An 18,561-nucleotide genomic window follows, 5' to 3' on the forward strand; every position below is an offset into this window, starting at 1 on the left:
CGATCGTGTTATTGTAATGTACCGATTGCATGGCTTTTTGATGAATATAAAGACGGAGGGAAGATCACAGGAGGGCTAGCACACACACTGGGGAATTTATCCTTATGGACCCTATCTAAATAACACTTTCGCTCTTTCACGAGCCTCGATCTTGTATACAAAAAAAAAAAAAAAAAAAAAAAAAAAAACACTACTTCACACCTCGAACGAAGACACACACACACTTAACACTTACACACACAAACGACACTTACACGACATCCGGCCTGACTTAAATATAGGAAGGTTTCTTCTTTGCGACAATCGGAGCACACTACCCTATACAATTCTACCTCGACTAAAGTATTTCATTACCAACCCCATACACATTCCAATATATATATATATATATATATATATATATATATATATATATATATATATATATATATATACACAAAGAATTAAGTTAAGCACCCCCCCCGTTTTTTTACAACCTCGCACATTACAAGTTTGTTGTCGTCAAAACAGTGTAATATACCCATGATATTGCTATATTTTCTGGAGAAGTGATATTATGGTCACATAAAAACATAACAATCATGCCGTTTTCAATATTTTATTCTGAATAATTTAAGGTGAAATTTTTTGGGAATTTTAGGCATATTTTCACCTCAATTTAAGTATGGAGCTATAGGTCCATCACGGACAGTGTGGATGACGTTTATGTTTTCTAACGTACAGTCATTGTTCTGAGAAGACCTCTAGCGATCTTTGCGTCAATAACGTGTGTAGGACCCACGTGATCGGATCACTGACTCAACCAATCACTTTTTTTCACTTTGATCACTCAATTTCATCAATGGATAATTGCTAATGTCATACCAATCATTATTTGATCTCACATACCTTAGAATATATGCCAATGTATACATATACACAAAGAATATATATTAGGGGGTGCTTACCTTAATTCGTTGTGTAGGGGTGCTTAACTTAATTCTTTGTGTATATATATATATATATATATATATATATATATATATATATATATATATATATATATATATATATATGTATATATATATATATATATATGTATATATATATATATATATATATATATATATATATATGTAGGCAACTGGCTAAGATCGAGTTGTGGAATGTCCTGAGCCACAGAGATGAAAAGTTGGTTCATTTCATTGGCAGCGTCCTTCGGTGAAATCCCTGACAAGCTAAAACTTGTTTTCTTGTTTTGTCCAGTAAGTTTTTTATTTTAAGACGCCACTGGCGAGGGTTAGGACTTCTAAATTTGCCAACACTGGAGTTATGGAAAAGTCGCTTGACATGCTTTACTAATCTAATTATTTTATTGCGTTGCAGTCGCCATAAAAATGATTTACCACTGGAAAAAGCTTTTTGTCTTTTAAAGATGAGCGCTTTCAATTCTGGTGTAAACCACAGTTTATCTTGAGAGTGAATGGATGTGACTTTAGTTGGAAAAATTTTATCAATGGCCTTGTGCAATACCTCGTAAAATACAGAAGTTTTTTCTTGCGCAGTTGCAGCAACTTCAACCTTACTCTATTTGTGTTTAGTTATTCACTGACCAAAAGCTCGTTGATCTGAGGCTCTGATAGAATGCACAATGTGTGTACAGAGAATGTTACGCTTCTTATCGGGTTGCAAAGGTTGCCACAGAACTGCATTATGGTCACTCAGACCAACAGGGGTATATACCTTGGGCTCGTGGTAGTGGTGTTTTAAATTCGTTAAATTATTGTCCAGGATAGCTCGGGGTTTTAACAACTTTGACTAAACCAGTTAATTGACAAATTAATTCAGTGTCCACCTCATGTGTTCTGGAAGGAGATCGTTTTGGAGGTGGGGGCGTTATGATCTGGGGTGGGATAACAGCTGCAGCAAGAACGCCAATGATTGTGATTGAGGGGAACTTGAATGCTGTGAGGTACCGAGACGAGATTTTGCAAATGGCCGCTTTACCGTTTTTGCAACAGAACGGCCCTAGAGTGACGTTTCAACACGATAATGCCAGACCACACGTTGCTTGAGTTGTACAGCAGTATCTTAATAAGAACAATGTTAATGTGTTACCCTGGCCTGCAAGATCCCCTGATTTGTCACCCATTGAACACGTCTGGGATGAAATGGAGCGACGTTTACGACGTCATCCGAATCCTCCAAAAACGCTGCAGGAACTCCACCAAATCCTTCCTCGGATATGGAATGATCTTCCCAAGGACTTTCATCGACGTTTAGTGGCCTCAATGAGGCGAAGGTGCCAGGCCTGCATCAATGCACAAGGTGGACACACTCGCTACTGACTGTGTGAACTTGCTTGTGAACCCCCTCTTGTGTTGTGGCTCATTTGCATATGCCAGGTGCACTGTTCTTATGGACTGTTGATCGTTACCATACCTTGAAACATTTGTCTTTCCATGTAATAACATTTCATTCGCGGCAGTAAAAGTTTAACTGATTCTGTTTGTTGTTTGTGTGTCACAATAACTTTTGCCTTTGAGTATATATATATATATATATATATATATAATTATATATATATTATTATATATAAACATATATGTATAAACATATATATATATAGACATACATATACACTACATGACCAAAAGTATGCGGACACCCCTTCTAATTCGTGGATTCGGCTGTTTCAGCCACACCCATTGCTGGCAGGTGTATATAATCAAGCACACAGCCATGCAATCTCCATAGACAAACATTGGAAATAGAATGGGCCATACTGAAGAGCTAAGTGACTTTCAACGTGGCACCATCATAGGATGCCACCTTTCCAACAACTCAGTTCGTCAAATTTCTGCCCTGCTAGAGCTGCCTCCGTCAACTGTAAGTGCTGTTTTTGTGAAATGGAAACGTCCAGGAGCAACAACAGCTCAGCCGCGAAGTGGTAGGCCACATAAGCTCACAGAACAGGACTGCCGAGTGCTGAAGCACGTAGCACGTAAAAATCGTCTGTCCTTGGTTGCAACACTCACTAACGAGTTCCAAAATGCCCCTGGAAGCAACGTCAGCACAACAACTGTTCGTCGGGAGCTTCATTAAATGGGTTTCCATGGCCGAGCAGCCGCACACAAGCCTGAGATCACCATGCGCAATGCCAAGCGTCGGCTGGAGTGGTGTAAAGCTCGCCACCATCCGACTCTGGAGCAGTGGAAACGCGTTCTCTGGAGTGATGAATCACGGTTCACCATCTGGCAGTCCGATGGATGAACCTGGGTTTGGCGGATGCCAGGAGAACACTACCTGCCTGAATGCATAGTGCCAACTGTAAAGTTTGGTGGAGGAGGAATAATGGTCTGGGGCTGTTTTTCATGGTTCGGGCTAGGCCCCTTAGTTCCAGTGAAGGGAAATCTTAACAATACAGCATACAATGACATTCTAGATGATTGTGTGCTTCAAACTTTGTGGCAACAGTTTGGAGAAGGCCCTTTCCTGTTTCAGCATGAAAATGCCCCCGTGCAAAAAGCAAGGTCCATACAGAAATGGTTTGTCGAGATCGGTGTGGAAGAACTTGACTGGCCTCAACCCCATCGAACACCTTTGGGATGAATTGGAATGCCGACTGCGAGAAAGGCCTAATCGCCCAACATCAGTGCCCGACCTCACAAATGCTCTTGTGGCTGAATGGAAGCAAATCCCCACAGCAATGTTCCAACATCGAGGAGAACGCCTTCGCAGAAGAGTGGAGGCTGTAATATCAGCGAAAGGGGGACCAACTCCATATTAATGCCCATGATTTTGGAATGATATGTTTGATGTTTGGGTGTCCACATACTTTTGGTTATGTACTATATATAAACATACATATATACATACATACATACATACATACATACATATACCTACATATATACATATATATATATATATATATATATATACATATATATATATATATATGTATGTATATATATATATATATATATATATATATATATATATATATATATATATATATATATATATATATATACACACACACATATACACACATATGCATGTACATACATGCATATATATACATAGATGGATAAAAAAGTGAAGTGAAAGTGGAGAGTCAAAACATAGCTCACCCCAGCTATATACTTTGCCTTGTGTGGTAATGAGTAAGTTGTGAGCAGAGCAAGGTCCAGTAATTACTCTGCTCACTGGCACCCTCAAAAGGCCGCTGTATCGGTGAGGACTCCAAAGGTTTTGACCGATATTCCTGAATGGCACTGCAGAGAGCACAGTTTGGGGTAAGGTGTTTCATTTACACACACACACACACACACACACACACACACACACACACACACACACACACACACACACACACACACACACACACACACACACACACACACACACACACACACACACACACACACACACACACACGTATGTACACACACACACACACACATATATATATATATATATATATATATATATATATATATATATATATATATATACCACATGGATGAACTAAATAATTGAACCAACAAAACTGTTAAGAAATTTAATGAATTTATACATGAGTTTTCCATTTCAATTAACAGTTAGGAAACAAAAAAGAAACAGTTTGTACTGAAGTTATCTGAATTCATGTTGGACGTTCAAAACGTTTTCAGAAAGAGCAACTCACAATAGTTCAAGAAACACTGATACTTTTCCATATTTCATATGTACAAGTATCATATACATATATAATTACTTCGTAAAAAATATCTCCTTATACAGTAAGCATGTACAGTGGTGTGCAAAAGTATGAGTCCACTTAATTTAATGCCAAGTTCTCTCAAATCACGATTTCAAACGTGAATATGTCATTATTTTGAAGATATGCATCGATATTCTTTAATTCGTCCCGCCCCAAAGGGGATGCGATCGAGACTATTGCAAAGCCCCTGTGTGTGTTTGTCTGTCTACATGTCTACGTCTATATATTTTCGCTTTAAAAATGTTTTTCTCTGCAACTGCTTGTCCGATCAATGCAAAACTTTAAAAATAGGAGGGACTCCCCATGGATAATATTTTATTGCTAATCTGGACATCATAGGTCACATGGTATGGCAGCCATATTGGATTAAAGAAAAAAAAATTGAACATCATTTTCTCCAAAATTATTCAATGAAAGAAATTGAAACTAGGCACATGTCATTAACTCCCGATGAGGTTTATAGGGTGATAACAATGACGTCACCGGTGAAGTGGTATTCCAGCCATAATTGGTTGAATTGAAATCTTTAACCAAAAAATCTGAAACTTCATATATCTGATCTATGACCGTATGAGCAGTCTGACTATGCTCTGTAGTGCATTACAACACTATTGGGAAAAGATTGACTTGGTTGACATAACCCATAAATTCACTAAAAAGAGATTGCAGACTCTCACCACGACTTGTTTTGTGTGATGTATTTTATGTGGCAAATAAATGGAAGGATTTACTAAATGAAAGGTCATTGATTGCAAAGGAAAGTTTAAATGGTCGAAAGGGCAATGGTCTGAAAAGGTCAAAATGGGTCAAACGATCTAACGGGGTCAAAGGAATCTAAAGGATGTCAAAAGGTCTGAAAGATGTGAAAGTATAAAGCATCTAAAAGGGTCTAATGGGTAAAGAGGAGTGTGAAGGATCTAGGCCAGGGGATCTAAGGGGTTGAAAGGGTCTAAATGTCTGAAGGATCTAAATGGGTTTAAAGCATCTAAAGGGGTTTAAAGCATCTAAAGGGTCTTACAAAGTCTAAAAAGAGTCTAAAGTTCTTAAAGGTACGTTCAAGTAGTGCACAATTAATAGATGTACTCATGGTTTAGCTCACATTCAAAAGTACAAAATTAATATACATACTCACATTCCAATGAAATGTAATTAATAAACGTAGTATAGTACTCACATATCATTACCACGTAATTAATAGACAGTATTCATATTGCATTGACATATATATATATATACATTATACATATATAGGAGCGTACGCTGGACCAGCACAACGCTGCGTCATTGGACGACTCTTCAGCACCATCCCGACACACACCACTGTGTGCAAATCCTGCAAATCCTACAACCAACCTCCTTGAAAGAGGACCCAGTGCCCTGGTACTCATTTCACCGACCTCAGAAGGATGACAGGCTGAGTCAACCCACCTTGTGTTAATTCAACGACATGACAGGGGCTTGAACTCAGACACTCAGCTTGCCAGCCACCTTAACCGTTAAGCCAACACCAGGCTATAATATTGCATTAGTACGTAATTAATAGACGTATTCACATTGCGTTAATGCGGAATTAATAGATGTACTCACATTTCAGTAGTATGTAATTAATAGAGGGTCTCACATTACATTAGTACACAATCAATAGACTACTGACATTGCATTTGTACGTATTTAATAGATGTACCCACGTGGCATCTACACAAGTAAAAATGAATAACACGGTCAATCTGTCCATTCACGAAGCCATCCGTATGTCCATCCATCTGTCCGTGAAGCCTTCCGTGAAGCTGTGAATATGTGTGACTATATGTCTATCAATTACGTACTGTTCGAATGTACCTTTCAACCCTTCAAACTACTGAGACTCCTTAGACTTTTGAAGACCCTTTGAGACCCAGAAGACCCTTAAGACCCCCAAATAACCTTAAGACCCCCCCAAGACCCTTAAGACCCCCAAGACCCTTCCTTTAAGACCCTAAAGACCTCCAATACCCCTAAGACCTTTATGACCCCTTTAACTTTTAGACCCTTTCGACACTTTAGAAACCTTTATATCCCTTCACCCATTTGACCCCTTGAACGTTTATACCTTTACACCCCTTAAGTCCCCGTACGCTGCTTCGACCTCAACACTATTTTATCTTCTTTCACTCTTCAAACAGATTAGGTAGGTACCTTGGATCCCTGACCATTTCGAGCTTTAGACCACTTGGACCTTTTCATACCCTTTTTATATTATTGAGAGATTCGACCCTTTCAACCCCATAGATACTAACTACTACTGGAATGTACCCTTTAGACCTATATACCATCTAGACACTTTGAAGCGCACACCACGCAAACATCTATGACCTTCTTGCAAAACACAGACTATTTTTTTCACGAAGTAATGTTCAAACTCGTCCCACCCAGAGGGTAGGTACGCTGCTCGTTCGTACATAAATAATGGATAGTCTCACATTTCAATAGTATGTAATTAATAGACGTACTGTACTCACGTTCCAATGGCACATAATAAATAGACATACTCACATTCCACTACTTCAGTATGTTTATTTATTATGTACTCACGTAACATTATTACAATGTACCATTATTGTTATCATCATTATTATTACCTTATCATCATTAGTACTAAGGTGGACAGAGATTGTTTTCACCCCTGTTCTGTTGGTCTGTATGTTTTTCTATGAGCAGGATATCTCAAAACATTGTGGACGGATTCGGACAAAATTTGGTGGACAGGTTGGGTGAATGACAAGGTCAAATTGATTCAATTTTGGTGAAGATCTGGATCCGGATCCAGATACTAGAATTTTAAAAGAGATTCTTCACCATTGAGAGATAGGACCAAAAAGGATACATAGCACGATATCGCAAAAAGTTGTGGACGGATTCGGACAAAACTTGTGAAGCTAGCTTGCGCTTGCCAAGCCAGCTGTTCCTTATAAACGGTTTTTAATGGAGTGCTTGCTTGAGTGTTTAGGCCACTTGGCAAGCGATCTACAAGAGGCTTGGTAATTGAACACACCGCCACACTTGCTGACCCTTAAGACCCTAAAGACCCTAAAGACCTCCAATACCCCGAAGCTGCTTCAGCTACAGCAATGTAGAGGACAGCGGCACAGAAAATGAGGCCTTTGTGAGCTTTATGGAAGATGATTCATCAATACCTTAAATGGCTTTGGAATTAGATATACAGCATATGTGTATGTAAAATAAGCAAAATACAGCAATTAAAGATATTACAATTAAACTTGCAAAATAAAACCTGCCTCTTTTTGTATCTTCTTGATAAATTTAACTTGGCCTTGAACATTTTAACATGTGCCATATGGCGAAACACCGTATAATCCGCACACGAGTATACTATGCATTCTGGATTTTTGGAACTAATTGGCGAGGGTAATTAAATCAATCCCAAATGGAGTTGAGGCAGTTCTCAAGGCAAAAGTGGGTCACACTGATTATTGCTTATGGGCCAGCATAAACCTCAGAAAAGGGCGATGTTTTAGTTTGTAAGTTTCATCAACCCTACCTACACAAAGCTGCATCAGGTCTCATTTGAAAAAAGGGACATCTCAGGAACATATTCAGCCTTGTATTAAATATTTATTGTGTGGTCTATGAAATATCTTCATTTGAATGATAGCCCCATCCAAATTCTTTGACTATTTCCGAAAATCACATAATTTGACCTAACTTCGACATAAAGCAATCCATTCATACATTTTTGGTATCAAAATGTTCAGAATGTAGAGGACACCAAGGAGAAGAAGACATAAAAAGTCATAGCCCCTGTGGTTTTAGTAATTATGCTGTACGGTGTTAAAGGCTGTCAGTCGGCCATCTTTGTTCGGATTACAAAACAAAATCTCCTGCATATGTATACTCTCATGTATTGTCTTTGTGCCAAGTTTGAACAAAATCTGTCCATGCATGTCGAGAAATGGTTGGGGACATGCTTAAGTAACAAAATGGCTGCTTGTCAGCCATCTTGGATCTTATCTCGAAAAAAATGATATGCATATGTAACCCATCATTTATTTTCTGTGTGCCAAGTTTGAACAAGATCGGTAAATGCATGTCCGAGTAATGGTTGAGGATGTGTTCAATATCGGGTTTTTACAACCCAATATGGCTGCCAATCTAACAGGCGGCCATCTTTGATCATATCGCAAAATAAAGTGAGGTGAAAGTGTATGCCATCATGTACTGTGCTTCTGCCAAGTTTGAACAAAATCAATCCATACATCTCCGATATATGGTTGAGGACCCATGCATGGACGCATGACCGGACTGATGAGACCCAATCCATAATTGTCATACGTATGAATAAAATGTCATAAAACGTATGAATCATCATACGTTTTGGAAAAAAGTCCGAAGGCTAATAATGCTATTGCTATGTGATACCTGAATAAATATACGTACACACCAGTGCTTTTAACGTCAACACTGAGTTAATTTGCTCAAATTTCAGGACCGCAACCTCCGAAAAAGTCAGCAACAGCAAATTCTCGCAGCCAATATAGACATTTAGAACATTACCATGTTCAGTATTCACCCTTTAAAATAACAAGGAAGAAATAATAATAATAAATAACCATATACTTATTGTCCTATCAATAGGATTGCAATATGTGCAAGCACAAAATCTATCCTCTATTTATTTATTTATTTATTTGTATGCAGCCTGTGGCTGATTGGCTGCATCATTTTCTGGGGGCTCGGCAGTGCCACTGATGAAATGCCCCCGTTACCAGCTACCTGGTACTCATTTTGCTGAATAAAGTGCATTGAGACCCTCTGGGGGCATCCTGTCGTTGACTGGATTTGCATTGAGTAAGTGTATATCCTTATACAGGTTCAAATGAGCAGCTCTGTGAGATTTCTCGATTTCCAGTGTTTTAGATCGATTTTTTTCAACCTAGAAAAAAGATAAAAGATAAAAAATAAAAGGAATTTTTTTTTTCGATAAAAAATTCATCATATGAATGATCCCGATGTGTACCCCGATTTAGAATAGGTACACCGTACCCCGGCGCATCGTAAGAGGCGACTAAGGGTTGGCGTCAGGAAGGGCATCCGGCCATAAAAACATTGCCTCAAACAGGGAACCATGATCGTCATGGGGCCAGCAAGACTAACCCCCGCTCTAGCGGGGAAAAATGGCCTTAAAACGATCATTCATTCATTCACTCCAGAAAAAGATAAACCGATTTGACGGTTTTCAAATCCATTGATCAAAACTTTGAGCTCCACATATGGGAAGGTGAACGTAGTGTGACAAAAACCCTTGTAATGGCCGTTAGAGATACTTCTACGATATGATAAACGAGATATACTCGTATATCCCTCGAATCTCAGTTTATTATAAAGACAGAGAAAGAGGTGGGGTCAAATATTTCTCCCTTTAAAGTTTGACTTCAACTTTTTTTTTCCATGTACCAAACTTCTGGTGGCTAATTGGATGGCAATTAGTGGGCGATGAGAGTTGCACCATTGGAAAGAACATGAAAAATTGAGTCGATTAAGCCGAAGTAAATTTTTTCCTTTGTTTTTGAAATTCCGATTTCTGAGGGTTCACTTTAAGTATTTAAAGTTGCAGTTGCCAAACATGAAGTGAAAGATGTCGACAGAATGGGAGAAATGCATCATATGCCAAAACTCTTCAAATAAGCGGTCAGCAAAGCCAGGAGCATTGGGCTGGAAGCTTTGAGGTCATCTTCACAAATATGACAGGACAAAATTGGCCAATGTTTGTAGTCACATCTAGGAGGGATTGACATTTCTGTAGTTACCGAAGGTGGATGGAGGTTATGTTTTCACCCCTGTCTGTTTGTGTTTGTTTGTGAACAGGATATCTCGAAAGGTTGTGGACAGATTCGGACGAAATTTGGTGGAGAGGTTGGGTATGTGACACAGATGAAATGATTAGATTTTGGTGAAGATGTGGTTCTGGATCCAGAGATTTTAAGATGATTTTTCATGAGTGAGAGATATGGCAAACGAGAGCAATGCGACTGTGTCGCTAATATGCCTCCGCGTAGTCCCTGCACGTGACAATGGGTAAATGCCCTCGTTCGCTGTCCTAAAAATAAACAAGTCTGATTTAAATCCCTTCAGCTGTTTTCAAGTATCACATTTTTACCAGACTTTGAGATAAACACATTGATCGATGAAGGTAACAGGTTTCACATTGATCGATGAAGCTGTTTCAGAGAAGGGATAAAAAAAAATCGGCTTTCAAACTAATATGGCTGCCAAATCACAAGACACGTGACATCAATAATGTACACTCTGCATATGTATGGGTGGGGGATCACATTTCTGAAGTTTCGTGTTGATCGGATAAGGTTTGTTTTTCGATCCAAAATGGCTGCCAAACCACATGACCTACAATGTCATCATTTTCAAACTATATGCAACAATGGTGTTCGATGATGTTTGTAAAATTTCACATCGATGGGGTAAGCAGTTTTAGAGATATAATTATTTAATATTTTCCTTCAATCAAATATGGCTGCCACACCATGTGACCAATGACGTTTTCGTGATCAAGTTTTAATTAACATGCCTAGTCAATGACACACGTAAAGTTTCAAGTCAATCAATTTGGTGGTTTAGGAGAAGGTGTTTTTTTTAAACTTTAGGTTAAATTCAATATGGTTGCCAAACCATGTGACTTATGAGGTCATAAATTTAATATTTCAATGCAAATGGGACATAGATCATATGCATGCAATTTCAGATTTTTAGGATAAGGCATTCAATTAAACCATTTATGGCTGGTATACCACTTCACCGATGATGTCATCGTTATCATGCTTTTGCTCCCCATTGGTAGTACTTGACAATGTACCAATTTTAAAAAATTTCCATTCGGCGGTTTCTGAGAATTTTTAAAAATTATTTGCAGTTAATCCAAAATGGCTGCCATACCACGTGACCTATGACACTCCTACCCTGAAAGTTTTGTCTCAATTGGAAATGTGGTTACTGAGAAAAACGAGGTTTAGCCCGTACGGACGAACGGACGGACAACCCGAAAACATAATGCCTCTGGCCACCTTCGGGGGCGGAGGCATGAAAATGATGTACGGCACGATATTTCAAAAAGTATTCAGATGTGGATGAAACTTGGTAGACAGGTTGGGTGGGTGACAAGACCGAATCGACTTGATTTTGGTGAAGATCTGAATTCGGATCCGGATATGCGAGTTTTTAGAATTTCTTAAGTGATTCTTCACCATTGAGTGATAGGGCCAAAACGACACATAGCAGGATATCTCAAAATCTTGGCAACGAGTTATGACAAAAGTGGGTGGATGAGTTGGTTAGTTGACACGAACAAGCCAATTCGATTTTGGTTCAGGTCCGAATCCAGATCCGACCTATCAGTGGGATGCAAAACGTAAACTGTTCAACCTGCCGGAGGTATGCTCTCTACCTAGTGCCGTTCTAACTCTCCATGTAAAGCAAGCTGATGATCAGTTTCAAAGTCAGAATATGCGCGGATCCATTACAATAAAACCTGCAGATACGGATGTGCTTGTCTTAGCAGTCGATTACTTTCCAGAGCTTCAGCACACTGACGAACTATGGGTAGAGAAAAGAACATCAGCTGGATGGAAGCTCATCCCAGAAACAACAGATATGTAAAAACTTGCCTGCAGAAATGTGTACATGGCTTCCTACGTTTCATCCACTGACTGGTTGTGACAGTACATCAGCTTTCTTTGGCTATGGGAAAAAGAAAGTATGGAAAGCTATAAAGACGTTCCATCTTAACAACAATAGACCTTACCTCGAAACACTGGCAACTGGTGATCTTCAGGAGGCTGTTACCGCTTCAAGACACTTAGTCAGTGCCATGTGTGATCCACAAGGAAAATACGCTGAGGGTCACACCAACCTGAATAATATTCGAGAAAAGCTAGCAGTGACGAAGGATGTGCCAGTGCGCGACTTGCTACCGTCGGAACCAGCTTTTCTTGAACGTGTGAAGAGGTCTGTGCGCGAAAGTTGAGTGTGGATAAATATCTTCATCGCAAGTGCAGAAATTCCGACACCAGGGGGTGTCGTCAGAGGGTCAGAGGGTCAGAGGTTGTCGACACCAGAATTCCGACACCAGAGGGAAATTCCGACATCCAAAACTATTCGAGGGACTCACAGCAGCTGAGACGTTAAGCCTTGCATGTTTGTGTTTAGGGAGTACATGTACAAATAGTTGCAGCTGCTCGCTGCACAATTTGCCTTGCACTAACGAGTGTCTGTTTGCCACCAGTGATAGACAATGTGGCGAAGAACTTTCTCATGAAGAAGAAAATGAAAGTGTCCATGATGACTGAACCTGAAATTGAGGAAAATTAACCAATTTTTCGATTTATAAGCACGAATCTAAACATATATTGATTATAGTGTCGCATAACATAATAGTCCTCTTCATTCTGCACATTTTGATACCAAATACGTATGAATGGGGTGATTTCCGTCGAGGTTATGCCAAATTATGTGATTTTCCAAAATGGTAAAATAAATTTGGACAGGGATATCCTTCGAATGTAAATATTCCATCGACCGCACGATAAATATTGACTAAAGCAGGGCTAAATGTGCTCATGGGATGTCCCTTTTTCAAATGAGGCCTGTTGCAGCTTTGTGTACAGCCGGTTGATTAAGTCTCCCGATGGCCGATGATACGTAAAGACAGATTTGATTTTTCCTATTACAATAAATATTGTTATATCCTGAAGAGTTCATGGAAATCCCTTGTAAGTGCTTTTGGTTCATATTACAAATATTAATTTTGTTATCATGTCTCAATTATAAATTTCCGACAGGACTCATAGCTTTGCACACCCACTGTATGGTGAAAAGGTAAAAAAAAGTTGGCAATTGTTGGACTCTCCCAGAACTTTTGTATCTTGTTCCAAAATTTTTTGAATACCCCTCTACTCGCTCTAAATAACAAAACAAAGAAACTGATGACCATTAACAGATTTTAGAACAAAGAGGACAATTGACTTAAGCCAAAACAAACCAGTTGCCGATGTTTTACAGCAATTATTAATTGTTTATCTGTAGGTACAAAGCCGCCATTTGGCATTCAAAGCGCCACTTCACTGTGGTAAAGGAAGAACTCATTAAATTTTGCTGCAATTGGAAAGTTAATGGAAATTGAAGGTCTTCTAAAAGTTCTCGTATGCAGTTTTTCAAAAACTACTCAAGACATCATTTATAGATGGAAGGAAGGTGAAATTTTCCACGCTCCCTCAAGTTTATTAGACAGTCGGTTTTTAAGAACCATTTTAGTTTGACAATTGCACAATACGTTTTCCCTTTTTAGCTGCGACGAGCAGCTCTATGAGAGGACCGCGTTGTTGTTCTTGTTGTTGGGGTGCCTTTTTGAATAGCGCATGCGCAATGCGCATACACTCGGATGCGCGTTGGTATGAGGTAAGAACATATTGCAACGAATATCCTCATGATTCAACACGTCGCAGCTGGTGACCACACTGTGGTCATTTTTCTCTTGTTTCTTCATAAACGTAATAGAAAAATTCATAATTATTACTTCCAAAATCGACATTTTTTCAAATATATTGGTTGGTCTTGTGCATTATTCTGTCTTTTTATCTGTCTGTCTGTCAATTGCCTACAGGTCGCAATTTTAAACCGATCTTGACCAAACCTCACCAGATGGTAGAGTCTGTCATAAGGAAGAAGCCTATTGATTTTGAGGTAAAGGGTCAAAGGTCATTTTTAGGTCTAATTTCTAAAATTGTCATTTTTCATCCTATGAACTTTAAAATTGAACCGCATTTGCATATTGAGTCACTAAATTGGGAAAACAACTATTTTGAGGTCAAAATGTCAGAGGTAAACTCAAGGTCAAACTTCTAAAATCATCACTTTTCATCTGAAAAATAATAAATTTTCAGCCGATTGAACTGAGATATGATTAAGCTCGTCAATTTTAATCTTAATGAAATGGACAATTTTATGTCTCCATGGCTACTGGGGTGAATTTTCTGGGGGTGGGGTGGATTTTGCAAGTATCGTGCTTTGCATGAGGTCTTTCTTGTTTATTTTCTTCTTTCCTTATATCCTCTTTTCCTCCTGCGCTTTTTCTGAAGAAAAAGACCTGCTGAGGATGTTCTATGTAAGAGAGGTTTGGGTGTTTGAAGGATGAAATTATATATATATATATATATATATAATTATATATATATATATATATATATAATTATATATATATATATATATATATATATATATATATATATATATATATATATATATATATATATATATATATTGTTGCGGTTCTGAGAAATGTACATATTGATTAACAAAGGTTAAAGGTTTTGCCCCCATAGTTAGTCCACATGCAACACGTAGGCCACCTTAGAACGTTAGTTATTTCATAGTATAGGTGAGATAAGGCCATTTCCAATAGTGATACCTCCGTTGTGTAAAGGAAGAAATAAGTGTAGGCCTCGTTCATTTTGCAGCCCACCCTCCAAATCGACCTCATTGCGCACCATCCAGTCTGCACCCCATTGTCCCTCGCATTAGGATGCTCAAACTAGACAAATGCCACGAGGGAAGGCCTGGAAAAGGGGCGGAGCGCAAGGTCGGGGGTGTGGCCACGTCAAGCAGACATCAAGGGCGGAGCCAGTAAGACCCCAACAACAAACCAGGGCTCAGTGGGCATGGCTTAAGGGGCGTGGTGAGAACGTGGCGACCACATTCGAGAGGGTTCGCTGGGCAGCGCTATATAAACGCGCGCGCAAAGCACTCTGGAGGACTTACCAGAGGACTTATGCGCTTTACCGACAGAACTTACCAGAGGACTTATGCGGTTTATCAGGACTGCGCGGAGAGGACTGCTGAGCAGGGGACTGCGCAGAGAGGACTGAAGCAAAGGACTGTGCGGAAAGGACTGAGCTCGCTCGCATGAAGAGGACTGATGCAACTGCAATCATTGTAAGAGGATTGTCCAGGACTTGAGGGTATTTGCGCTTTGCATGAGGATTGTCACGTTTGGCATTGGTGGAAGGACTCCCTGGGGGAACTTTGATTGCAAGAACTCGTGGAGGAATTGGATTTGGGCTTGCTGGGAGCGCATATAAAGCGCCGGTATTTCTATTACGTACGTGGCCGTGAGCCGCGAAGTAACCCAGCTTACTGATCCCCCCATATAATTGTCCGATCCGCGCCAACGACACGTGGAGAGCTTGCCTGTCGTCTACCATCGTCGTCGTGGTACGAGTCAGGGACCGGAGTGAGCTGTGGACACGATACTTTGGACCATCGCCTGACCATCTACAAACCCCGTGTGAGTCTGAGTCTGAGTGCGAATGGGCCCATGTCCAGGGAATAAGTTAAGACTGTCATTAAGGCTGCCCTGTGTATCTGCTTCTTCTTCTTCACTGTACATTGCTTCTTCTTCTTCATTGTACAAAGTGTAAATAAATTGCTTGTTATTCCTTTTCCTCTTGATTCGACTGTTTTAGTGATTTCTCCATTGGGTAAACGTGGCACGATTAGAAACCGCTCCAATCGGGTTAGTTCCTGTTAACGGCCCGAATCGTGGCTCGCTATCACTCGGCGTGTCCACTAAAACCGTGGTTCGGGCTGGGTTGTTTCCTTGCTTCATGGCCGGCATTAGTAATTAGGGTAATAAGAATTCGGCTTACGACCCTACCTAACGTCGTCCGGAAGGAACGTCATAGCCCCGGATCACGTCGGCTAGATAACAGACAAGGGGATTAATCCCGCCTTGGTAAGGGGAAGGCCGACGAGGAGATCCGCAACAATTGGTAGTCAGGAGTAGGGATTTGGAACCTGGGACTAAATTTTTTAGACCAAATTTTGGACACCAATTGTGCATATTGGGCGCAACAATTGGTGTCGGGGAGTGGGATTGGACCCGAAGTGCGCCTAACGCACTCAAAATTACGAGTGGCCCAAAATTTATAAAGATCCAAATGAAATCGTGCCATGGATAACCAAGGCGGTCGAATGCCGGTGGGGGGAATAGAAGAGGGGTTAGAATCAACCCAGGACCCCAGGGAAGAATTGGGACAGTTGGCAATGGAGGAGGACACCGATGAGGGGCAGGTAGCAGGAGGAGAACAAAATGGCGGCGCCTCGCACATGGCCGCCGCAGCCGAGCCCGAGATGCCAGAGTACATGCGAGTATTTATGATCCAGATAATGGCAAAATTAGACACCCAAAAGGACGAGACGAAAGCTCAGGGAGAGCAATTGGGAAATCAAATTGTGGGATTGAAAGACGGGTTAAGTAATTTGGAAAACAAAATGGGGGGCCAAATGAAGGAAATGGGGGGCCAAATGAAGGAAATGGGTGGCCAAATGAAAGATGGGTTAAATAATTTGGAAAACAAAATGGGGGAGCAATTGGGAAATCAAATTGGGGGATTAGAAAGCAAATTGGGGGGCCAATTGAAGGACGTGGGTGGCCAAATGGGAAATGAACGAGGGGTTAACGGGGTTGGCAAACAGGATGGGCACCCAAGAGAATCGAATGAAAGGGATGAAAGACGGGTTAAAAGGGTGTGGTAACAGAATAGGTGGCCAAATAAAAAAGATGGGGAAAGTCATAGATCGCAGGTAAAGCGGGAGGGGCACACTGGTACGCGACGGGGTAGCGCGACTTGAGGAACGCGGGGAAAGCGAGGTTGAGCCAAGCACAGCCGGGTGGACTGGGGTAGAAATCGCGACACGGGGTATAGAAAAGCTGACGGCCGCTGAATTAGAAAATCTGATTTTATGTGCACCAGTGGTCGTCGAGCTTAACAAATAAAAATAAATTATAGTTGAAATTGGGGCTAGAGAGACGGCAGACTTAGAAAATCAATCGCGAGAGGAAAAGATGGAATGTACCCAAAGTCTGCATTCGCATTGTGATGTCGTGCTGTCTAACCCCAATGAGAATTTGCAGGCGCTGCTGCGGAAAAGGGTCCCGGGGGTAAGTAGGGCTGTATATGGCGCGAAAAGGTTTGGCGCGAAAGTGTTTGGCGCGAAAAGATTTTTCGAGCGCTTGGGATCCCGACGTCACCCGGGCACTTGTGGAAGGTCCGTGGTGAGGTGTACGAAAGTGAATGGCGCGTGTGAGAAAAAAGTGTGCACCAAAGCGTGGGTGTGTAACACGAGAGTGTGAGACCGAGAGTGAGAGTGAGTGCACAACGGAGTGTATGTGTGAAGAGTGCGACACAGAGTGTGAGATGGATGGAGAGAGTGTGTGAGGATGCACAACGGAGCATGTTGTGGAGAGTGTGCGGGAGTGCACACCGGAGCGGGTGATTGGGTGTGCAATAGAGTGCACACACGTGAGTGTTACAGAGTACGTAACGGAGGAGTGTGTGCAAGAATGTGCGCGAGGGTGTGCGGTGATGATTGGGTGTGTGCAGGAGTGCACACCCATGGTTGTTACAGAGGATGTAACGGAGTGTGCGAGTAGAATGAGAGTGCCAGGGTGTGCGCGAGGATGTGTACTAATGGAGTGTGTGAGCGGCGAGAGTGCGCCTGAGTGGTGTGCACCTGAGTGTGGAACGGAAGAGTGTGCACGAGAGCGTGCGGTGGCAGAATTAACGGAATGCATGGGATGTACGAGAGGCGCTGGAGCACCTCGATGTGTGAGTGTAGAACGGGTCGCGTGTGGATGTGAGAATGCGACTCGAGCATCGACGCAGGCCGGGGCAGCGTTTAGGGTGACGTACAGCCGACGCGAGCTCTCGGGTCATGGTGTTCTTTGTGTGCTGCGGGAGCCGGCGGGGATC

General features: G+C 41.0%; 1 protein-coding gene across 1 annotated transcript in view; it reads right to left on the minus strand.

Moving 5' to 3' along the window:
* LOC137430387 (protein RCC2 homolog) overlaps positions 1-18,561 on the minus strand; it is a 150,534-nt gene that overhangs the window by 75,822 nt on the left and 56,151 nt on the right. Inside the window, exon 3 of the mRNA XM_068121228.2 lies at positions 4,116-4,259. Within this exon, the coding sequence (XP_067977329.2) occupies positions 4,116-4,259 (144 nt within the window). The remainder of the gene's footprint in view (positions 1-4,115; positions 4,260-18,561) is intronic.

The sequence above is a fragment of the Myxine glutinosa genome, chromosome 6 (assembly GCF_964187855.1).
Source record: "Myxine glutinosa chromosome 6, kmMyxGlut1.1, whole genome shotgun sequence".
In the NCBI taxonomy this organism is placed as follows: domain Eukaryota; kingdom Metazoa; phylum Chordata; class Myxini; order Myxiniformes; family Myxinidae; genus Myxine; species Myxine glutinosa.